Here is a 25,864-nt window from a genome sequence, read left to right as displayed (position 1 = left end):
ATATATATAACAAATATTTGTAACTTGTAGGCAAAATGTGTGTTACCTGCGCATAATAAACTATAAACTGATCACCAAGATAACCAAATTACCATTTATACAAAACAGAAGACACCTTCATCAATAATAGCCAGAAAGTCAAAAAATCAACCAAAAATAAACTTAAAAAAAAAATCACTGAACAAACAAAAATGAAAACAAAAATTTGCCACATGTTAACTTTTTGCTTGGACAAACATGTATTACACAACCATGGAGAAAAATTTCAAAACAAAGATAAATGCAGACATTTGATCTGATAGGAACAGTTTCTTAAAAAAAAGTAATAAAAAAAGAAAAAGGGTACATATAATTGCATAGGTTTCACGATATAATTTACTAGACATATTTTACACATATTGTATTACTGGTAGGAACTATGGTAAGCGTTTTACCATTTTAAGTCATCTGGGTGCCTACACATGTAGCCATATACCATACGGTAAGTGAAGAAATGAACTATGTTTCACAGAAGTGAGAATGTTTCAATGAAAAGGATTTGCTCATCACGGGTTTTGATTTCTCACACACATCGGTTCATGTCAACACTAAAAGACATAATAAATCACATTACCTATAGTCGTGTGCAAGCATAAATCCATACAAGATATTAGCACCAGAGCTTTCCTAATGTAACAGTGTAATAGGTATTAAACTTTTTTCATCCATATAAAATTTACCTACATTCTACTATTAAGACTGACATAAACTTCTTCCTCACATACATATATATATTACATTTAAAAAACAAACAAGCCGGAGTTATCAATAATGTGCACAGTCACCATTGTGCACGTAAAATCATTTTTACACGAACATACACAGGGGACTGAAGTTACTTAAAGACATATTTACCAACTGTGAGTATATACAATGTAGAAATCATGAGTGATTAAAACATCTCTCTTAGCTTACCGAATGGGATATTTTCCAGGGTTTTTTTTCTATACGGACACAGCAGGAAATGTGTGCGACTTGTCTATGTTAGAAAATGCATCTAGTTGAAATGTAAGTGATTCTCTATGCAAAATGATATGTGGTGGCTTTATATATACGTGTTTGTATTGAATGGTACTACATGGTGACAACCTTACTGGAAAAGCTTACCACAATGTGGTAAACGGAACAGAGGCAATCTGGATACCCTACAGAGTAATGGTTTTAGTCTACACGGCATTTGTTCACTCTACCCATCCACTGAAACATAAAGACACTGAACCTACATGTACATAGAAAACAATGCAGGTTCCCAGATGACAACCTCTTCAAAAAGCTGCATTCATTAAGTGAGTGGGAATTTCGATCTGCTTCACCATGGAGGAAGGAATCTAGCTTTAAGTCTTATGTTGATCAAGCTACAGGCAAGCTGGTGGGATCAAAGTCTGTCTGTCTTTTTTCACTAGAAAGAACAAAAGCTGTGCTGTTTAGGTGTCTTTGTGTCTTCTATGATAAAGGATCAAAGATGATAAAATAATGCAATGTACAATTTCTTGAAATGAATATAACACAGTATGTTAAGTTCTCTGCCCTGCTATGATAACGAGACAGGTGGCTACTCTTCGGTATACACATATAATTTACTTACATAAAATACATAGTAGCAGCATGTATTATTACCTATATTCATGATGACTACTGTTATATATACTTAAAAGTTGTCAAATCTTGTAACAAATACCCCAAACATTGCAGACAAAATCCTCTAAAATGCTGTCATATATGCAAAACAATGACTATAGAATATGTCTAACAATATTTACAAGGACATTTTAAGAATTTACTTTAAAGCATAAAAATGTTAAAAAGACTATTTTAGGCACTTATTCATTCCTTTACCATGTTAAAAATACACCAAAGAGTGGAAAAAAGGTTTCATCAACATGAAATACACATAAGTTAAACTTCTTATCAGTCCATAATCTAATACAGCATCAGTAATGTTTACATATGACACAAGCAGCAGTATGCAAAGAAAAAAACAAAACAAAACGAACATGTTTCATTTGAGTGTGAGATATACCCATCCCCCCCCCAAAAAATGTTTAGACATCTCAACCTAACATACATTTAAACAATCTGCTTTCAAATTGGCACTCAAATGGGCCTCAGCAGTTCAACATTAAGTCCACTATGGCGACATGTCAAACTCCTCTTCAAATTTTCTTTCCAAGACTATGACTCCAGCCCATGTTGCTATGGTTACTCACCATTTTACCATGGACAATACATCTGACTTCTATCCATGGCTAATACAATAGTTGTTTCTTTTATAACAGCAGGTACAAGTACTCAGTGTCACAGTTACACATCCAGCCCTTGTATCCGTGGCAACATGTACACAGCATATGTTACACAGCAACATAGCGTATTTTCACGGTTACACACAGAGGTCGCCATTGCCTGGTCCTATGCTGACTTCCTGTTCAGCATCGGCAGAATCAGCCTCGTCTGAGTCATCAAAGTTGTCCTGTAGCTGATGACTGGGGTCGCACGAAAGGCCCCCCCAAAGTGGGACCGAGGATTCTGTGGAGCTGGAATCCCGCTTCACCTCCATCCGCTGGCCGGACTCCCCACCCTCCGCACCCTCCTCACTGTCCCACTGCTCTGTACGGTCCACACTGGCTTCGTGAGGCAACTACAACAGTCAATGGGGATGTTTTCAGGCACCCATAAATTACAGTATCCGACTGAACATCACAGCCATCATATGTTTTTTTTTTTTTGATTGGTGTACTCAAGAAGATTTCATACCACGACAAACAACGTGAGGAAATGAGACAAAGCTCTCGGTAGCCAACGACCAACCACAGGTTGCTGCCAGACCTTCCAAGGTACTGCTGGAGAAGGAAGTCAAGATTTAATGAATGTCTACATCACTCCATGATCTAAGACATGATCTAAGAAAGGTCCCATATGTTATAAAAAGCAGCACTGGCTCACTGAGATGCCAACTGGAAGACACCAGACAAAATGCTTTAAACAGTCCACTGGTACATTTATTTTATTTTATTTATTTGATTGGTGTTATTATGCTGTACTATTTCACTTGTACTACGGCAGCCAGCATTATGGTGGAAGGAAACCGAGCAGAGCCCAGAGGAAACCCACAACCATCCGCAGGTTGCTGCCAGACCTTCCCACATATGGTACTGGTACATGGTTCACCCAGTGCCAACCATGGAGGTATTATGATTGCAAAGTCTGTGACTCTCCCATTCACAAATGCAATTCTTCTAACGTGAAGAATAATTCTGAAACACCCTTGGTATGCATTCTGTGCATTCTGAAATCATGGAAACAGTAAACTTAGGAGATGAGATGAGATGATCTGATGCAAGCCCAGTGTTAACAGTAGTATATGTAACTTTGGCTGTTACCCATGCAACCACACCCATCCCAACCCTCACGAATACAACTAAATGGACATACAGTACAGCCCACGCCCAATGGCAAATCGGGTGCGCATTTCACGCGGTCTGGCCGGCTTTGTCAGAACTCTATTTGCGCTCTGGCTGTGCAAGGTTCGCTGCTCAGTATGTGCCCTGGTCACGCTCAATATATGTGTAGATAATACAAATAGCTCACAGCCTAAACATGCATGGCACAAACATCATATGACCACAAAGCTGTATGTAAACTGTTGGGATAGTAGCCTGCACTTTTAACAACTAGAACAAAGGGAAACTCTCAAAGGTCAATAACTCAAGACTCAACATAGTTGCCCTGTTATAATTATAAGCTGCAACATCAACTATAAAAGGGTGACTCTGTTGGGATTTGAAACCAATGAGGTTGCGTGTTCCAATCCATACACTGATTTAGCTGGTTACAGCCTTATGTCAGGAAGTTTCTAAGTTACATGTACTGGGCAAGAAGTGATGATAAATGTATGGAATATATGGTTTGAAACTTAATTTTAATAGTAATATGTCAATCAAACTTGCTGTTACAAAAGTCAATTTGCACATGCCAAAAGTACCAATTGCATTCCACAACATTATTTACCACTCACCAGCATAGCAGGTGCCCTGAACATGTAGCTCAAAGGATAGTGTAACAAGTTAAGGAATGTCCCCGAATAGATGTCTGCATAACGGCTCACTTGAGAAGCAAAGAATGTCTGTCGAGATCCTGAAAAATAGTTAAACAAAAAATTTAAAGACTTTGCTTGCAAAAAAAAAAATATAAAAAAATCAATAATTTTCAATGACCTTAGAAATTTAACTTGCCAGCATGCAAATGTTAGGAAATATTAACTCAGCCCCTGTAAAGACTTAAAACACACCCCAAATGCACATCCAGAAATCATGTTAAGTTCTGTCTCCTGTTAACACTGATGCATGCTGGGAGAAACAATTGTGAGGGGCCACAGGTCTGTGCTATTAGATGCAAGCAGCAGGGCTTGATCATACAAAACATCCTCAACACTACTTAAAAAAACAGGAACACAAGAAACAAGAAAAAAAAAAGAACTGAAGATTACTGGTAGAAAGGAGACGTCTTTCCCAATCAACAAAAGCCAACCTATAAGTTAAGTAGACTAGTCTTGTGATTTAACTCAGTCAAAAAAGGAAGAAAGAAAAAGCACATTTGTACAGTTTTTGAGAATTGCTGTTACAGACAGGTCCAGGTAAAAAATTTAGCTCTGATATCAACAGTTCTCTCAAAAAAAATTCCAGTCCCATGCAGAAGACGCTAACCATATAAGATGACATGCAATGTTTAGTTTGAATCTGATCTGCTAAACGTCTTAAAGACATTTTGTGATAAAAGGCCTCTGCTATTAAGATCACTTCTGTTTAAAACCAAAATGTGTTTTAACCATTCCCTCAAAGCACTTCACATGACCTGCAGCCCCATTTAACTCTGGACCACACATTGTTTTTATATTTTCATAAGTACGGTCAACCTCTGATTCAGCACTAAACATGTGAGGTGGGGTAATTAGCACAAAAAATGTATGAAGTTGTATAAATGCAGCCCTTATAATCATCATTTGAATCTCATGTCAAATGTGTATGTAGTTTGCCCAAAAATCCCTCCCAACCAACTAATGATCAAGTGGATTAAGCATTTAATGTGTCTAATTTCTGTCACTACATGTACATTTCAAGGTTACTTCTTGACATAGGGCTGAAAATCAGACTTTCATTCAAAAATTTTTCCTCTCATTTATAAACGACAAAAAAAGTAGCACACAAAGGAGACAGAGGGTAGATGGAGTTGTAGAAGAATACCTGAAGCTGACTGGCTATCATGAGATCTCTCTCAGCCAATAGGACGGCAGCACCACTGACGGCCAAACCAGGGCGGTGCTTGTCGTCATGACAACCCTGACAGGTCGAACAGCCTTAAGCCATTATGGTGAGGTCTGACAATTACATGTACATTGGACAAGTTTCTAAAGAACACATCCAACTACCACAGAACAAAATTACCACATTTATTGGTAGTTTCTGCAATCTGATAAAAAAAACAGTTGCAAAATCAGATAAAAAGTAAAACTTTACACTGATGCTACAGATTAAACTCACTGCTATTGATGATTTTCAACTGGCAAATTAAGGTAATTACCGTGCATCTATATTTTATTAACCAGGTTAACTTAATGTAAAATAACCCAAATTCACAATTGGAGACACTTTAAAACAGTAACTATAAATCTGCAACACATGTAGTGCCTTGTTTTATAGTTAACCTTGGTTTATTCGTGTAAACAAATCAACACAAATATTAATTTATTTTCTGATAAATTTATCTTTCACTCTGCATACAAATAAAAAGTAACATATAATAAATTTACATTAATTCCATCCTACTTAAACTTCAATTTGCACTAGATTTTGAAAGTATTTTAAGTAAGAATTCCTTTAAACAGTGCAAAATGTTTTCTACTAAATTTTCATAAAATTACATCAACTAAATGAAAAGACAACAAAGTATTGACATACATGTACAGAGGAGATGTAAAGAGATAATATACTGAGGATCTAATTCAGTAACCATTTATCACCGTTTGACCAGATGTAGATTCATACAAACTAAGACAAAAAAAATATGACAAACATTCGCTTTCTAACAAGCTACCCAGCATCATTACAATATTGTAAAATGTGGCAACAAAAAAAATTAAAGAACAGAGATAGTGAATAAGATGCAGTAAGTTCTTATTTTGGCTTAACAATTTTATGAAATACTTTCCTTAAGTTTTATAATATAATTCAAATTGTAAAGTAATGTAGTCAGTGATGAATAGTACTAACCTGTCCTGAAGAGACTACCCAGTTTCCCATACGACATGTCCAGCTCATAGATGGCTTCCTAATGAGAAAAACAATTCATATACATATATAAATACAGTTCCATCTAAAATTATCTCTGTCAGTATAATGTATTTTACTTAAAATTTACAAATTTATTTTGACATTTGTAAAGAAGGTAGGATGTCAGATAATCGTATCCTACTGAAAAATGAAAATTTCAATTTACTTCTTTGGCCAAATTTTCAGGTAAAATACAAAAGTTAAATATATTTATTTATATATGCATTTATTTATTTGATTTGTGTTCTCTCGAATTTTTCACTTATAGTACAGAACAATAATAGATGTTCTTTACTCTTACGTTACAAGAGAGTTGAAGTAATAGCTTTACACATCCACATTCAGGTAAATTACTACATAGTGTGACAATCATCTATATATAGCTGAATATGTAACAAGAAGACCCACCTGTATTGAAGTCTTGACTTTACTGATGTCTGGTTTCTCTACAACAGTGCTGTCTAAGTTCCTACAAGACAGAAAACCAGTATTTGCTTAAAATCACAACAGAATCAAAACCAATACACAAAATATATTCTACTATGAACATATTAAGCACCAGGCTCACAGTGTGGAATTGCAGTTATAAAAAATTCTAAGAAACGATTTGAAATGGACACACTAATGCTTGTGGACTTACAAAAGATTTCAACATCACCATCACTGTTTGCTGTACCCAAGAGCATTTTGATTGTGGCAATATTCAGTTTGAAGAACTGAGAAGGGACAGAAAAGTATTAATTGTCTTGTAGTTAATTATCATCAAATTTTCCTCAATAGATAGCATCCAGTCATGCAGCTCTATTATCAGCTTCATTTTTATCACCTTTGTGGGTAAACACTGCACATATATTTACGAAATCAGTCTTTCACCTTACAAAATAGATGGGTATAACCAAGGAAACTGATCGGTACATCAACGAACTTCAGAAAATTACTGACAAACTTTCCCAAGTGTGATGTGCAGATATGTACACCATTAATGTGGAAGACACCTCATCTTCAACTAATGTCAGATTGCACAAATCAATACATTCAGCACCGCTGACTGCTCACTTTTACCAAGGTCCCACAAGTAGTGAGAGTCTGGGAATCTACAAATTCCCTATACAAGGCCAGTATTTAACCCTTACCTATTGTATCTTAGCAAATGAATGACAAATGTACGTTTAAACTATACAACAACCACCAGCTCTGTTAAAAGGAGAATATAAATACGTGCAAACTTACTTGTAAATATTTCCCAGTGAGCAATGCAGTGCTTCTAGCCTGCTAAAGAGAGCCTTTTTATTGGTCCAGACCATGAGTTCTTGGGATAATTCTGGGATAACCAGGAATGTTCTCCAGCCCCTTTCCTTCTTGGACTTGAGGATGTCTCCAAATATGTGATCTCCAATATACAGGACGTCTCTACCCTTAGCACCCATCATGGCTGACAGGACATCACAGGACCCTAAATGACGAGATAAATAGGTAATGGATTAAAAATTATCAATGTATTTAAAAAGCAACAGCAACTACGCATAGTATATGTCAGTAAATATATTAAAGTACTGTAAATCTATAACGGATATCTTGTGGTTCACTGGAGACCACTATACATGTATCTAAACAGAGAAGGGCATATAAGAGTGTTTACAAAAGTTTAGGTAGAATCTTTATTTGCGTAAGGCCAGACATACATACAAAAAGTTTAAATGAAACCAACCCAAATCACTGGAGTATAGAGTGGCAAAACAAAAATTCTTCAGGGGATATAAGTGGAAGGTCTGTAACCTGCGGATGGTCATGAGTTTCCCACAGGCTCAGCCCAGTTTCTTCCCACCATAATGCTGGCTGCAGTCGTATAAGTGAAATATTCTTGAGTTTGGCATAAAACACTAATCAAATAAATAAGTAAATATATAAATCCTTCAGGATACGTTAACCTGACCCATTCGTCGTTTAAAATCAAATGTAAACTTTATGTAAAGTCCACAGTATTCCATATCAAGGTTTTCCAATAATGAATCTATACTCACCTCCAGAGTACACATACCCTGGTTTCATAGGTCCAATGTGGTGTCCTATACTTAAAGCTGCTGTTAACTGTCGGCCAAGAAACAGAAAGAAACCCAGCATATAAACACAGGACACCGTTCTGTTTCAAAGGTTACTGCACAAAAACGCTTTAGTTCAATTTACTTTTCTTCTCTCAAAAATGATTAGTGCTTTTATGCTGTCTTCATGTCAGATGACTTCACTTATTATATGACAGTAGTTAAGTTTAACAGTACATGCGAACTTCCTGATACATTGGTTTTACTGATGTTTAGCACCATCCTAAAGAATTTTTTCTGCATTCTATGACAATGGCCAGGTTCACAGGTGGTGGAAACCAAAGCTCTTGGTCAGGTACCTGACAAACTTCCTGACGTACAACTGCAGCCAAACCAGTGAGAGCTGGATTCAAGCCAGTGAACCTCACTGGACATGGGCTAATCAGTTGCTATGTGAAAATTGCTTCAGCTTGATGAACCACCAAAAGCTATTGGATGTAGTTCAGCCAAGTTTGCTCATCTAATCATTCTACGGTGAAAGTCCATGCAAACAATTAGAACACACGTGTCATTTCCTAAACATTCACAATGGCCGTCAAACCCCATCATACTGAGTATTAGCGAAGGCCACGTCAGCTACATGAGAAATAATACACACACATCACACATATAACAAGAAGGTGGGAAAAGTTGTCTTTCGTGTCATATATAATACAGTCTTAAAGTTTTTCTAGCTACAAATCAAGACTTACCTTGTCCACCTCTCTGAGAATTGTGCCCTCCTTGAAAAAGCGAGGCTTTCTGGCATCAACTACGATGTAGTCAAAATATGATGTCCAGTTTCTACCTGGTTTTCCATTCTGAAAAAAGAAATTAGCCAGTTGTATGCCCCGACAAACAGATACAGGAAAAAAACATGGCAAAAAAGATAACAACAGCAAAGATTTATTTATGTTGTACTCTTTTTAATTTCAAAAGTAGAGGCAATCGACATGTCTGGATTGCAAATTACCCCTACACATAAAGCCACTGCTAAACCAAAGAGCTGAGTCTGCAACTTGGTTGGTCAAACAGTGATCAGCTGCAGTGAGGCCAACGCCATAGCCATACATGCGGCCAAAATCCCTTGAAACATTTTCCAGAACATGCACACTTTGTGACGTGATGGATTGGGATTCCTTCCAAACAGTACAATATAGTAGGTGAAACACTGTCCAAGACGGATGTTTGTAATGTACCTACAAGAACATTTCCTTGTATTCTGGCTTAAATCAGACATAACATGATACAAAAATAACAATCAAAAATTTCATAAGGTGTAGAAACTTTTATATTCACATTAAGACATGAACATGTATTTTAGCAAAAACACACTGAAATTCTTGAACCATTCATTAGAACAAAAAGTACACTTACTGCTTCAGCAATGTCCAATAAGTATGCCATAGCTTTCTGCAGAAGAACAATTAAATTAAAACAAATATTATTTCATCACAAAAACTAAAAAACTCCAAAAAAAAATAACATAATTCAACCACTAAAATAAAGTGAAAACAAAACATTTAAAAGATTTATAAGGTATTCCAAAAAGGTAGTTAATATGGTACTACTTAGTCATTCTGTTTCCTACTAAAACTTTCCATGACATCTTTCCATCTCATGGAATTTAGCGACCTTTCATCAGCTCATGAAGCCATGAGGTGTAACTGCACATAACATGACAGATGTCTCAATAAACTGTAACGAAGTTACACCAAGTCATCGGTTTTCATCATATATCAACATAAATGTCATGAAGACAGCCATCTAAACTGACGACCAAGAGAAACTTTATGACCCCGTGAGTTAAATTTAATTAAAATTTTCAGCAAATTAATACCAAATTGTTGTAGGAAAACATTGTACGAAGCATATTGCCATGTGCAACAAGTGTCATATAACGCCCACACGAATTTGTTTAGAGACAACGAAGGAAGTTGAAAAATCACGTAACCCATGGATGGCCGCAACTGCACATGTAATAAGTGTATAAAAACGTTACACACAATGGGCTGGACTTGAACACTGACTAAAAACCACCAAATTAATGCCGCGATCGATTCCAGAACAATACGAGAGGGCCCTGGGTATGGTATCCATGGAAGCGACCCATGCCCACATTGCAAGGACCTTTGGCTGCTCTTGTGTACCTGTGTCAAACTTGATACAATGTTACAGACAGACAGGGCGAACATCGGACAGGCCAAGAACAAGCAGGCCTAGGGTAACTACGCCCAGAGAAGATGGATACATGCGCACCTTACACCTGAGGAACCGTTTCCTGACAGTGACGTCATCGTCAATCAATGCCTTACATCACAGGGTCAATCGGCAGACCGTGTCCAGGAGACTCATGGCTCACGGAATTACGGCCTATCGACCATTCAGAGGGCAGTTCTTGACAGCTGAACATCGTCGCCAGAGGTTGCGATGGGCTCAAATTGTATGCCGTTGGTAGCCATGATTGGCAATGTGTTGTTTTCACGGATGAAGGCCGCTTCTGCCTGTTCCATGCCAATGGTAGACAGCAAGTTTACCATCGAAGAGGCGAATGAATGGCTGCATCATGCATCCAGGAGGTGCTACCGTTTGGTGGCGGCAGCGTGATGGCGTGGGGTGGGATTTGTGGAGAGGAACGGACACCACTGGTCATCATCTACGGGAACCTAACAGTTCAATGTTATGGAGATGAAATTCTATGTCCTGTTGTCCTGCCATTCCTTCAACAGCAGCCACATGGTGTCCTGTACCAGTGTGACAACACCAGACCCCATACAGCTTGAGGTGTGCAGAACTTCCTGGACGCCAATGACGTCAACGTCTTGCCGTGGCCTGCATGTTCCCCAGATATGTCCCCCATAGAACACCTTTGGGATATCATGGGTCGTCGAGTAAAACAACAAGAACTTCGCGTTCGCTCTCCAAGATGAATGGCAACGAATACCACGTCATCTCATCAGGCAACTGACTTTTTCTATGCGTCAGAGATTTTGCTTGCGTTGAAGCACGGGGTGGTCACACACGATATTGATTGGTTTTGATACTGACTGATTTTAAAAATAATCAACTTTTAATATACTCTGCCCATTGTGAACCGAGATGGAATGGCTATTTTTCTACCCCTGCTCTGTTTGTTCACTTATAAAATGATTAGAGGGCTGTTTTGTCCCTTCTTACTCAAGACTTTCAATGTCTAAAGTCATTGGTCTTTTCAATGTATTAAACTTCAGTCATCCTGTTTTTTGCTTTGACAACATAAATTGATCTGAACTCTTTGTAAAGTTTACCTCCCAGCTAGTTGCAATTTGTTCAATATTTAATGTCATTCACTATCGGTTAACCTGTGTTAGCTTGTCATCCTTGTACATTATGTGATTAATCTTTCTAAATTCATTAATTTTAGGAGATATTGTTAACTGTTACATTTAAGAAGTAAAAAGGGTGGCTTAAGGTTATTAAATAGCACGCTCGTTAAACATTAGGATCTCTGGACATGCTTAAATTCATTACATTCTGACAGAAAACATTGAGAAACAGCGAAATGAATGTCTAGACACTTTATGACATTTGAACCATCCGCGAACATCACGAATGTAAACAAATCCTGTTTGCATGTGAATCTTTACTCTAGCATCAAGAACAGCTAAAGTATATGAAATTTTAACTACTGAACTATTTCAGACAGTTTACTATACCTTTTGTGTAAAATATTTGCACCATGGAACAGTTTTCCTGAGGGCCTGAGCTAATATATTTTCATCTTGACACTCTCATATCATAAACCGCCATGCTGACGAAAGTGACAACTGTCATAAAGTTTGAGCCTCTTTACTACACATTTTTGGAGGGAAATTCAAAACATCATCAATCATCTCTCGTCTCAAAGTAAACTTTGAACATCGTGGTTCAGTTTTATGGGAAATATTTGGAAGAAAATATTTGCAGAGTTAAAAGTCTAGCTGGAATTTAGCCATTACTGTCAGAGCAGCATTTCTGTCTTACCAGACAACAACATATGAGTGAGTGTGTCTGCGGATAGACTAATCAGATAAGAATTATTTTAGTGACAGCTAATCAAATCTCTCCCTGTTCGACAGGTGTAAAAGGAGCTGATCACATTCATTCGAGTAGATGGTGGCCAGGAGGGGCGGAAAAGCGCAAATAGATCCAAAACTCTGACACCCAACAGTAAAACTCCATATAAGGCCTAGCAAGCCTAGCAGTCTCTGAACTGAGGATCCCTCGGGAGCAACCAGCTTCTAGGGAACATTTCTGGGAGCATCTAGTTTTACTCTGGAGAATTATTCCACAGTCAATTCAAATCTTGTGGCTAACCTGAGGACTCAGACAGTGAAGATCATTCAGTTTCGTGTTTCGCTAAACTAGTCCTGGGGCTCACCCAGTTTCTGAGGAATAGTGTGGGGGTTGTCAATGTGTGTGTGGACAATGCTTTCACTGTGAATTTACAACTGAACTGTGGCTAGCCTGATGACTCTCAAATCAATTCGATTGAGTTATCATTCAGTTTGGCAAGCTAGTTTTAGGGACCATTCAGTTTCTGAGGAATGGTTAGGGGACCAGGCACAGTAACTTCATTGTGAATTCAGTGTTGAACTGAGGCTAGCAATCTGGGCTTACGAATGATCACTGCTTCATTGTTCGACTGGACTCAGTGTACATATGACAGTCATCAGTTTGGGATTGGATTTTGAAGGCTTGCTATGAGCACTTCATAAGGGACTTGAGGCTACAAACTAAAACACAATAGGATTTATAGAACTGAACTTCTGCTCATAACCCATACACTAAGACTACTGAGAGTTTTCAATGCATCATCTCAACCCGGGATCCATAGTAATGTATATATGTTGAACATTGAGATTGTGTTTCATATTAGAATAAATTCACCATTCAAGTTTCCAGTTGAAATTCTGTATGGACCTTGCTTCTTAATAGTTTGTATACCCAGAGGATTTAGCCTACATCTAGCCGTGTCTCCAGCTACCGGAAGATCTTGAGTAATCAATGAGTGTAATCATACTGCCCGGATTATACAAGATCATAACAGGATTGAGAGAATCATTCAGTTCTCTGATATATTCTTTCTAGTAGTTTACAGGTCTATAGGAATCCATTAGAGTTTCTGAAGAGACGGCCAGCTGTTATACAGCAGCATTTGATTATGGCTGGTTTCCCCATATACTAGCAATAGAAAAAAATTTACTACAAAGCCAGGACATGACTTACATCTGTGTAGGTGAAGCCACTGTTTGTCAGCAGGAATGTTTTTGCCCCATATTCTCTAATTCTGAAAGAAAAAAAAAGGACATACATTGTAAAAGGATTTCTACCAGATTAATGAAGTCAGCAACTAGGACAAGGACAATATGAGCTACACTTAAATTCTGTCATACAAAGAAAAAAAAAAGGTAGGGCGATTGACATAAAAAATGTAAACAAAAAGTTCATCTCGACAGGTTTAGCCATTTTAGAGAAGAAGATATTGTTAGCTAATGAATAAAATTCAAAATGGCCACTAAATCATGTGGCTGGTAAAACAGCAGAAAACTTCATAAGTTTTCTTCTTCTATCTTTACCAGTTTAGGAGATACTGGAATTTTAGGACTTGACCAATAATAATAATAATAATCCAAATGATTTCAAGAGGTGTCCCCCTAGGATACTAGTTATATGTTTATCGCAGGCAGAATGTCCATATACACAGGTCAGTGACAGTCATTAAAAATATACGTCTAAAACTTTACAATTGCTGTCTGAAAACAGAAAGCACAATCACAATTCATTAACATTAACCAATTTATGAATTGTTCATCATGTAGCCCAGTTATGAGATTTGCATAAAACTAAGTGACGTGTTGTTGGGAGAACTTACCTATCCAGGAAAACGGGAAGACGAGGATCTTTCTCCACATATTTTTCCATGTTGCTAAGAGTAACTTCTTGAAGCTTTCCCTGATATGTAAAGCATGACATCAAAATAATGTATAAAAGCAGGCCAAATTTAGTAGTGTGCAAAGAGCTTGGTAATAGACTTTTTCAATAAACTGTTGACTTACAACTAACATTGGTTTCAGCATGCGGAAAAATTAACTGATCTGTATACATATAACAGAGGATGTCATTACAGTACAACATAACAAGTAACTCACACTAAAATGCAGGTGGTCAACAGCAGATCTAACATCCTGAAATATGGATTCATATGACATGAACACCTCCCCTGATCGCACCCCAGATTTTGTCCTAAAACCAAAACATACCCATTAAATTAAATAACATTCAACTAGGGAATAAACTTTGGCAGAGAACACTTTTTTAATTGTCTTTATTACAATTCACAGTCAACACTGGAAACAGGCATTGACTCATCTAAACATGCACATGTTCAATGGGATACTGACAGAAGTCCTAAGTCATGTAATATGTCATTTAAGTGACACCGATTGTTTCACTGCAGCTCCAACAGTGCAACATCATAGTCACAAGGCCATACAAATATTATGGCCATATATATATTATGTACATTTCTATATTAATTTTTGAGACAAAACTACATTGGTTGGATTGGCCAATTTCATGGCATGACAAAAAGTATGATTTTATCAGTCTGCACAGAAAGATACCTTCAGAATGTGCTTGAATAAACACCTTGCGAACATGTGAAAAGGTTGAAGAATTACAGCACATTATACATAAGAATTATAGCACATGAATCTGCAGCGCACGACATGTTTCATATCACGCCACAAAAGATTAAGTCTCGTGGTGAGACAGTACGAATTCAACACCACCTGTTGTGAGAGGAAAATTTGTCAGTAACCCATGATTTATCACTATATTTGATCTAAACTTTTGATTGTGATAAAGTCTGTGATAAAATTACTCATTTTGTCTGATTTGTATCAACAAGATGCTTTAAGGTAAGATGATATTGTACCAGCAGCAAAAGTACAATTTTATGACCTTTATTTGACTATAAAAATACATTTCATTCTTATTATAACTATTACAATACCCTTTGTTCTTAACTTAAATAGTTAATTAACTTAAGAAAAACCTTGTATTCTAATTTCCATGCACTCAACTTACTTAGTGTAGTCTGGTGAAGTGGAGAAGAACTCAATGAGACATGCCAGCATGTAGGTCTCTGAAACAGAACATTACAAGATAGCTCACCCCTGATTGTGTTTACTGAAACATATCTCAAATGATTGGTTTTCAAAAATTTAACATTCACACACGTACACCAAAGAAAAAAAAACATAAAAAGAGACACTGAGCTTATGGCCTTGCTTGGAAGTTTTCAGACTCTCCTTATACACGGACACCACACCTTATTATATAATTCTCTGTTTGGACTGATCAGACAAATGAAGTATTACAACAGATACGTGTACGCTTTATAACAGATTCAGATTTGTAACACTACTGTAACCCCATCTTGCAGCACATCTGACATCGTTACAAAGAGGGTGTAAATCGAAACCATCACCAGCTTACCTGGAAGGTTAAATAATGTGTTGAGAATAAAGCACCGGTTTTCATCATACTGGATGAATTTGTTGGGATAAAGTTCTTGCACTTCATATCTGTTAAATAAATGGATTACAAACAGAAGGTCAGAATAGATATGTTACAGCTGTATACTGGCACTCCTCGTTTCAGAGGTTTAAATGTAACGACCAAATGAATCAAGATTTCACATTCATCACTGCAAAATGTTATTAGAAGTTATCAAGTTACATTTTGGAGGGACCCATTATTTTTTCCTGGGAATTTTTTTGTTCAACATCTTACCTTTAATAACAACAATCCAACACATCACACTGAAATATATCAAACGTATCTCGTCACTGTTTACCTAAGTACTCAATACAATTGTAATTATTCCACAAACATCAAAGGTTGTAGGTACTTACGACTTGAGGAAACGGAAGCCATGGTTACAGACAAGTATGTTCCCATAGCTGTCAACTTTCAGCAGATTTCCATTGAGTTTGTCAAACCATAACCCTCTGTGAAAAAAACAGAAACTATGTTTAATAGTCTCTCCTAAGAGAATCCAGCACTATATTCACATTACAAAACAATGATTCTTGTAAAAAAAACCCCAAAAAACAGAGCCTTATATCACTTATCGCTGTATTCTACGGCTAAGAAATCTTTGCAAAAATTTCTGTTTCTTTTTTGGCACAAAATATTATGATATTATGATGACAATGTACATGTATTGGAAGACAGTCAAATTTGTGAGAGATGCATAAGATTAGCTGCCCATCCTGGCTAACCTGGCTAGATTTGCTCTGCAGCCTATCACTAGAATGTAGATAAACAAGTTCACAAAAGTCTGTACCAGAAGATACATGAATCAGTTCCAGTTCAGTAATGGACTGATGGCAGTACATGATTACGACAATAGCCTCGTGCCAAAACTGGCTGCGGGGTATGAATGGACTTGCCTGACAGTAAAGGAAGGGTCATAGCTGAACTTTGTGATCTGTTCAGGATACCCTGTCAACAACAATCTCTCCTTTAGCAGGTCAAACCCCATGGATTCATACGCTGGTGATTTGTACACTGTAACAAAAGAAGAAAAGAAACTTAACAACTGCTACACCTTCAAATATGGAACACCATAATCAAACTATATGAGAGCATATGCACTTGATTGATACCTGCAAGTTAGTAATAGAAGCCTGTATTCATTTCGGTCATTGGTCGTATCGAACATGAATTACACACGCTCAGAAGACAGATTTCGAGGGAATGACAAAAAAACAGACAATGCTCTGAGAAAAACTATACATTGTGAGAAAAAGGATTTACTGATCCATTATGATCAATAAAGCCTCAAATGAAAAACAAGTACCAGTACAAATCTGATATAAACTCCTACAAACCAAATGTTAATATAGAATTTGAATAGACTATTCAATATGTAATCTGAATACTTCTATTAAATAATTACCTTTACAATAAAAGTAAATGTATGCGTCAAGGTATGCCATATAATTTTTTTATCACAGTCAAAGTTTAATTGCCATCCATATAAGTATGAAATTTACCAGTACGTTTCAAGACAACAAGCGTTTTGATGAAACCTGTTTAACTCTTGACTGTAATTATTTACATTGTATATATGTATGCAAGTAGCATAAGCACCAAAACATACCTGCTAATGTGTAGTCCATATCAAATCCATAGAACTTAATCTTGTCTAAATGAAGACTTCGATTAACAAAAACCCTGAAAATAAAATTAAAAGTAATCATACAAAAAAAAAAATGTAAATCAGCAAACCCATAAATGAGAATTCTTAGGTATCAAATATTTAATGCTCACTTAAAAATTGCATGTAGATGATTTATTTATTAACATCCATATGTATTGGTTATAGTGACTATTTACACTACATATTTAAGAATATTTCATTTATTTGATATTGGTGTGGTTTATGGATGGAGAAAACTGAACAGAGCCCCAGGAAAACTAGCACATTTCTATAGGTACACAACTTAAGTCCTGACTAAGGGCTATGACACTAAAGCCAGGGAAAATTGTTTATACTGGCAACCCTATTGTCCCTGGAGTGGACTAGTGGACTCCTTGTCGAAGCTAAAGTGTGAGGTCCCAGCATCATTTGAACGCAAGACAACTAATGATAGCTTACAGCATTACGTACATGTATGCTACTGGTTGCTGAATGGTGGACCTTTTTGGAACCCTCCCTTGTCAGCAGTTCACTTTATTTAAACTTGATCACGATTAACAATTCATAAGTAATTCACTTCTATCCCTAACATGTAAAAGTTCCTGATCTAAATTATGTATTGTACTAACATTTGTGAACAAAGAATGAAAACAAATGCTCCAGGCAAATGGTTATATCTCAACCTACAGTTCTTGGCCAGTTTACATGAACTTGTTCACTTTCATTCACTCAGACAAAAAAAGGACAAATTCTATATGTATATAATACAGTTAATGTATCATTCAACTAAAATCTCATCAACGTTTACAAGTTATGGTTGAATTCTTGCATGTAATTCAACAAATCACAATGTGCTATTATTATGTGCATTAAATGTTAATGGTCTATGTGTATGGAAACTGTAAAACTACTGTACATGTACAACAGCTGGTTATGCGTAATGTCTGTGTATGTCAAGCTGTGACCTGCCTACCAGCATATCTATATTTGCTTATCACACTGTTACCATCTAGATAATAGACATAACTTTACTTGCAGCAGGAGAGCACTACATGTATAACACCGGTCCTTGACAAAGTTGTTAAATAAGATTTTTAGATAAGATTTGGCCTCACCTTTGATTTGCGGGTCGTTTGTATGGTTTCCCTTCAGGTAATCCATTCTGTAGGGTGGAGTTTTGGGTAGTCAGCATGTCCCCAAATTCCATCTTATTATATCACAGGTTATATTGTACACAGGCTTACCTAAGAGAGGTAAAAAGTGAAAATGTACAATTCTACATGTATGTAAATTACCAATTATGAAATCATATTAGGCGAGGCGATTGCTATAATCAAACCCTCTATAAGCAAAAAAAAACAAAAACAAATAATAATAATAAAAAAAGAAAAAATTAAAAAACATCTAAAAATACACAGCTGTCACTTGGACTGATGCATTAATTACAAGAAATCATAAAATTTCTCCTACACTATAAACTGCAGTGCAATAGTATCTCAATAAGTCAATGTAAACTGATCTTTCTCCTCTGCTGGTCCTACGTGTTTATCAAGTAATTTTCTTCCCACACAATACATATATATATTCTGGACTTCAATCTGATAGAATGAGTACATGCAGTTCTAGGATTTCACGTCCGTCTGCTGAAATACCTGACCTAATTTCTCAGCGCCGGAAGCAGTTTTTGTCCTAATGATTTATAAACAATATCTTCCACTGGTAAACTATTTACATCCTACCCACTAAAGTTCAATCAAAAATGAAAAAAATAAATAAATACTACATAATACTATAGCAATAAACACAAACATTATCAGTCAATTAATCTCAGAGTAAATTCCTACTAGTGTTAAAAGGCCGCTCGATACACTTAATATCATCAGAGCAATAATTATCTACGGTAAAATATTTGTGGTTTCATGTCTGTAAAGCTGACAATATTACGGTCCAGGTTATTATATGGCCATACCCAGAGAACATGTTACTAACAGCTAACTCATATACCTGACACTTTCACGTCTCTAATACCAGTCTATGTGTGTTTCACACTAAATAAGCTGAAAATTCTGTCCCAGACTGAACACAACAAGTGCTGTCAAATTAACAAGTGTTAACTACAAGACATGCACATGCAGGTAAAGAATGCAATTTGTGCGGAAATAGGTTGTGTCTCATCACATTTCCTGGTATACAATGTGCACTCCTTTAAACTTCCCAAACAAGGGCGGAGTCTATAAAGGACATCTGACAACTGTGAAAGGCCAACAGGCACTACAGACATCCGTCCACAACAATGAAGAGGTCACATAGGCCTTCATGTAATGTCTCTTGTCATTCATGGCCAGGGTAGGGCAAGCTAGAAACTAGAGATCCGGTGCAGTAAAAGTTGGAGTTCTGAGAAAGGATTTGTTTACATATATCCTTGATCAAATTTGTCACATCAAATGTGGTCCATGATTATGTGCGTGCGTGTGCCCTGGCATGTACAGTAGACTATAGGCCTACCTGCTACATCCTATATTCTCAAACTTGTAACAATACTATTACCGAAGATCACCATTAAAACATATTAAAATCAGCTTTTTTGCAGACTATATGAGCACCAGGTAATACACTTCTATCCAGTGTACCAGAAGTACGAGTACATTAATTACTAGACTGAATCAAAAAGTTAATTATTTCAAATAAAGTTGGGATAAGATAGATGTCTATCTTACTCCCAGGATAAACATTATAATCAGATAGATCATTAGTATAAATAAGACCTGTAAGTCTGATTAAACTCAATGAAATCCACCATCATTAGCTATAACTGATTTCTTACACTTCTGGTATGTTTTGATCAGATTACTCTTGTTGGCAGCATTGCTCCCAAGTGTGTTCCACACATATGACACTGATACAGCATCAAACATATCCTGATCGTCTATTTAACAAGGGTTTGAACAGTTCACATAAGTTTCGCCATGGTGGTTGAGAGGGGGGGAGAAGCTCAGTGTCTTTGAGGCGTCCTATTCTGTCAAAATTAATGTGGAAAAATTATGAAAAAATTGGAAACGAGACGACCAGAATTTTAAAATTTATAAAATTTTTTATGGAGTGGTTTAAAAACTCCATACATGAATTTCAACAGTTTTACAGTTGATGCGGTCATTAAATATTTAGACTGGCCAATATAATAAAATATAATGTACATGTGTATATACTACCCTAACATGAATAAAAAATATTTAAAATCGGGTTGGAATTTTAAACTTACTTTTTTTTTTTTTTTTTTTTGAAGATGGTTTCACAAGTATCCATTCAATTTAATTTTTATTTTGGATGTTTCTCATGTTTCCTGCTTTTAGTATGTTCTTGTCAACATAATATGGCTGAAATATAGCCCATGTCTCATCATACCTGAATTAAACCTGTATGTGCATGGTCACTGGGTTTCCCGCAGGGTCTGCCAGGTACATGTTCAGGTACTGTCTCCTTCCAACATAATGCTTGCTGCTATCCAATAAGCGAAATATTCTTGGATACACTAAGCAGTATGAAATGGTGTAAAGAGGAAACTCCATTTCATCAGACATGTCAGACCGAGACAGGTATATATATGCACTAACACCAACAACTACATGCAAAGAACGATTTACAGAAATACAGATAATTCTCCCTTAGAAATCAAATGAAGGAGAACTATACAAGCAGTGGACTTGAACATGCATTCAGTCCTGCATGTTAAGTATATGTATGTTCACTAAACTGAATATATGCAGCAATAGGAACATCTATAGTTTTCAAAATTAATTCATTAGAAAGCTCATGCTGATGTGGTAGTTTGATGCCTAATTTACATTTAAATACTACTGACGACTATAGGAAACAAATAATTTCTTATGTGGCCTAATAGAAACATAAAACAATGACATGTTTTCTGTCAGTAGGCCTATAAACCTTGTGAAACATTGGACCAGTGACATTTTTTCCTTTATATTATTTATTTATTTTTTCTGACAAATACTAGGCAATACAAAGAATGAAGCCGTACTCAGTTTCATGCATTCTTACAACATACTTATTCTAACTTTACTTGCCTAAACACGCTTTGAAGGCATAACAAATATTTAGCAAATCTTAAACTGCAGATGAAGAGGTGGGAAACAAGCAAACTTTTTTATTTAACAAAGCCTTACATAGCCCCTAGCCACTAACTCTCTATACTGTATTGGGGTATACATGTACACAACTTATAGCCAGCCAAAGCAATAACTAGCTTCCCGTTGCTTACATGTACATGTACTGGCACAAAATACGCGGGAACCAACAAAACTAAACGTAATGTGGTGAGTGCCCATCTGAATTTATACTGAATTTCTGCTGCATGTAAGTATGCGCATATGATATTCTAATCATACAGATAAACACAAACAAATCTCCATAATCTGAAAATCTGAACCTTTCATCTACATGTACAGTAAACCCCTTCGGGCGACTGCTTGTATGACCTATATAATGTGGGCAAATATGAGATTAGGTTATAGCTATGCAAACAGTCCAGCATATTTCATGACAATATATTACAGTATTTTGTGTGCCAACCCAAAATACCAAAGTCCACTTCATGCAAGTGAATACATTATACATGGGAATTAACACACATGTATCATATACATGTAATTCATTACATACTGTAAGTCCTAGCACAAGCTATAATATTATTGTATTTTTCTAATGGTACCATAGAGGAATTAACTTTTGGATGTTTTTCAAAGAAATGTTACCAGCGAAAGTCTGATTTTCGTGTTTTGGGTGAATGCAGACAAACCCACTTGCATTTATATTTAAATATATCATGTAGCTTGAGCGGGTTAGTGTTCTGACTTCAACCAAAACATGTGTGTCCGAGATGGAGTGAGTGAGTGAGTGCTTGGGGTTTAACGTCGTACTCAACATTTTTTCAGTCATATGACGACGAAGAAATCTTTAGGGTGCATGTACGTGTAATGTGCCTCCTTGTTGCAGGACGGATTTCCACCGCTCTTTTATTTAGTGCTGCTTCACTGAGACGACTCACTGAAGGCAAGTAAGCCGCCCCGCCCGAGCCATTATACTGATACAGGTCAACCAGTCATTGCACTATCCCCTTCATGCTGAACGCCAAGCGAGGAAGTTACAACTTCCTCTTTTAAAGTCTTAGGTGTGACTCGATCAAGGATTGATCCTGGATCTACCGGTTTATTCTATAAATAAACCTTTTTGCAGATACCACTATGGGGTCCTGTTGTGTGTGTCTTGCATGATTCGTCATCAGCAACTCATGGAGGGGTTACACATTACAATAGTAATTAGGACGTTAACTTCGTTATACCAAGGTTTTAGAATTAATGATACGATATGGTTAAAATTGCAAGATTGAAATTGCAAATATTTATTTCCAGTTTGGGTTACTTTGATGTATTATAAAGCTCACGTACAGTACAGACAGAACTGGCCTATAGTCTAACATGCAGATTGTGCTAATTTTATGGGGTTTTTTCTTTAGGTATCACCATCCTGTGATCAATCCTTTTATGAAAAGTTCCAGCATAAGGTTGAAACGCAATGATTCTTCACCTTACACAAATATTTTTGTTGGTTTGAAAAAGGGCTAATTCATGTACGTACATCACAACCAGCTTTAAGCAGGAAGACAAGCTGACTGATCTCTACTAGTAACATTTACATCTTGTCATAATGATTTATCAAAATAGTAAAAAATGAACATGTATGATATAAAATATAAATAAATAAAAATGCAGGTGGATGCACGTATCTGCATTGGCTTTCCAGCTGCAAATAATTTATCATTTGACTTTTGTTCCACATTCACTGGGAGAGAGGAATACTAGAAATTCCCTATCCAAGGTCTGGTTTTAACCAGCAACTCTGGGGTGCTGGAGATTGAAAGGCAAGCACCACTAACCACTCCACCCAACTTACATCCCAACCAGGTTTTAAAAAAGTAAATGTACATAAGTTCATATGTAAGCATACATGTGGACAAACTGAATTCCTTTAATACATGTAAAGCCTATTAAGCTAGGTCTTAATTCTCACGAGGACCTATTAAAATGGTCGTAAATACATATATATGAAATATAAATGGTACTGTAATTCTTCAACTTTTTCACATGCTGCAAGGTGTTTATTCAAGCATATTCTGAAAGTATTATTCTTTGCAGACTGATAAAATTATACCTTTTGTGAAGACATGAAATTGGTCAATCCAACCAATGTAATTTTTTCCCCAAAATCAAATCAAAAAAAGTTGCTGTTTCATACATGAAAAGGTTGAGGAATTGAGTTAAATATAAATGCAACTGGGTGTGTCTGCATTGATTTATCTTTAAACTTCAAGTTCCTGCATGGTACTGCAAATAAACCAGGTACACGTACGTGAATCACCTGATAGGCAGCCAGGTTGGAGTCAGGAGCAGACAATCTGCACATGGCATCGGTAAATGTTGACCTGTTCTGAAGTTGCCAGCAGGAGCCTGTTTGATTTGAGATCAGCAATTCCAAAAATACACAGGCTTGTAAACCTGCCTAGAGTGGGTATCTATCTATCTATCTATCTATATATATGTGTAGGTATGTTATACATATACATTGTACAAAAAGAAATCTATGTTGATTCTTTCATCTAACCAGTTGAGATAAATGTAGGACATTTATAGAGCATGAAAAATCATGCCATGCAACAGTTATCCATTTACTTATTTATTTGATGTCTTTTTATGTTGTACTAAATTTATCCCAAATACGAGAGCAGCTGACAAACCTTAAACAAGTGACTTAAAGCTGCAGCTGAATGAGTGAGAGCGGGGTTTGAACTCGCAACTTCATTGATAAAGGACCAGATAGCGAGCAATTAACTGAGCCACAAGGAACTAACTGTAATGTACATGTACACTGGCACTATATATGTACTATTTATATATCAGTGTACTATATAAATAGGGGTCTGGTCTCATATTACTGTCCATGAGTCTCTGGTGGATCTCCCACCAGTATCGTGTTGATACTTCTATGTTGGTGTTGTTTTCTTCATGTGGTCTTGCCAACACTATTTTGAAAACTGTTACAGTGTGTATGAAGCCTACAATTTCCTAAGCAAAGGATTAAAACCAGCAGTAGTGCAAAGCAAGCAATATCGTACATAATCATACCAAAATCATCAAATCAATTGCTGCATCAACAAGTTTCCTTTACTTTGTATGGAGTGATGTTTACTCAGTTGGAGCAAACAGATTTTCCTCACCGGATATAAGAAAAGTGGAGCAGCCGACAAATGCGTACTTGGCAAGGAACAAAAAGAGGTTAGTGCTTATACAGTTTGTATTATATAGGTTACATGCATGCACAGCTGATTTTTTACACTAAGTATAAAGAGATAAACAAAATTGTCGGAGATCTTACACAGCCGTGGTATGTTCCAAACACAAATCCTGTTTAGTCCAAGAACAAGAGTGATGTCGCTGTCAAAGCTTCTCTGTCGCAGTCAAGCAGATTAATGCAGAATTTCTCAATTTCAAATCTTGCAAGAAAATGACAAATTGCAGGATCATCTGCTTGGCAGATGTTATGCAAGTTCAGTAAAACTGTGTCACTTTTGTGCCACCTACATCGTCGACACAAGCTTACAGTTGTCGTTTAAAACTCTAGACGACTTGGCAATTAAAGGAGCAACGCATCTGAACGATGCCCAACTAACAGCAGACGACGAAATATAACACAAGTCCAAGTAAACATCGCAACGCCACTTCGTGGTCGTCTTTTTTGTGTGCCAGTTTACGATACGTCAAACCCGCGCAGTCTAATTTTAGACTTCGCGCATCCGACTCGTACCTTTTCCCAACATTTTGACAAGTCGGGATCAGCTGTTTTCCACCAACTTAACTCGTGATGCTAGTTTGCAACGCACTTCACTCCCACGCATTAATCACGCCAAAATTTATCCTTGTCTCACCTTCATGAAAACTCATCGAATGAATGTAGATAAAATGCAGTAGTAATCAAAGATATATCATTTATTATTTACATGGAGTAAAGCTAATGCATGAGGGATATCCGACCAGCCAGGAGTGAGTATGTGATGTACAGCAGATGGTGAAATATCGATCTTTGATGAACACTTGTTTAAAAACACTGCACCCATCCAAATG

General features: G+C 36.6%; 1 protein-coding gene across 3 annotated transcripts; it reads right to left on the bottom strand.

Annotated features, from left to right (window-relative positions):
* Window positions 1–25: 25 nt before the first annotated feature.
* On the bottom strand, window positions 26–25,864 carry LOC135469353 (cytosolic purine 5'-nucleotidase-like). Of its 3 annotated transcripts, none has more exons than XM_064747982.1 (18): window positions 25,119–25,864; window positions 18,788–18,916; window positions 17,634–17,707; window positions 16,921–17,038; window positions 16,381–16,476; window positions 15,962–16,050; window positions 15,551–15,608; window positions 14,611–14,704; window positions 14,334–14,413; window positions 13,688–13,748; window positions 9,818–9,853; window positions 9,154–9,261; window positions 8,384–8,450; window positions 7,593–7,815; window positions 6,771–6,831; window positions 6,303–6,360; window positions 4,052–4,170; window positions 26–2,674 (listed from the first exon to the last, which is right to left on the bottom strand). In XM_064747982.1, exons 2-18 carry the CDS (start codon window positions 18,877–18,879, stop codon window positions 2,417–2,419), a joined length of 1,692 nt encoding a protein of 563 aa, XP_064604052.1. In that variant the 5' UTR covers window positions 18,880–18,916; window positions 25,119–25,864; the 3' UTR covers window positions 26–2,416. The 3 variants fall into 3 exon arrangements, 1 of the variants encoding a protein (XP_064604052.1); XR_010444315.1 differs by having other exon boundaries at window positions 2,646–2,674; window positions 4,052–5,410; window positions 25,119–25,863; XR_010444316.1 differs by lacking the exon at window positions 26–2,674 and adding an exon at window positions 5,277–5,410 and having other exon boundaries at window positions 25,119–25,863.

The sequence above is a fragment of the Liolophura sinensis genome, chromosome 6 (genome assembly GCF_032854445.1).
Source record: "Liolophura sinensis isolate JHLJ2023 chromosome 6, CUHK_Ljap_v2, whole genome shotgun sequence".
NCBI classification, from domain to species: domain Eukaryota; kingdom Metazoa; phylum Mollusca; class Polyplacophora; order Chitonida; family Chitonidae; genus Liolophura; species Liolophura sinensis.
Note: the sequence above shows the minus strand (reverse complement) of the source record. Positions and strands in the feature narration are given on the sequence as shown.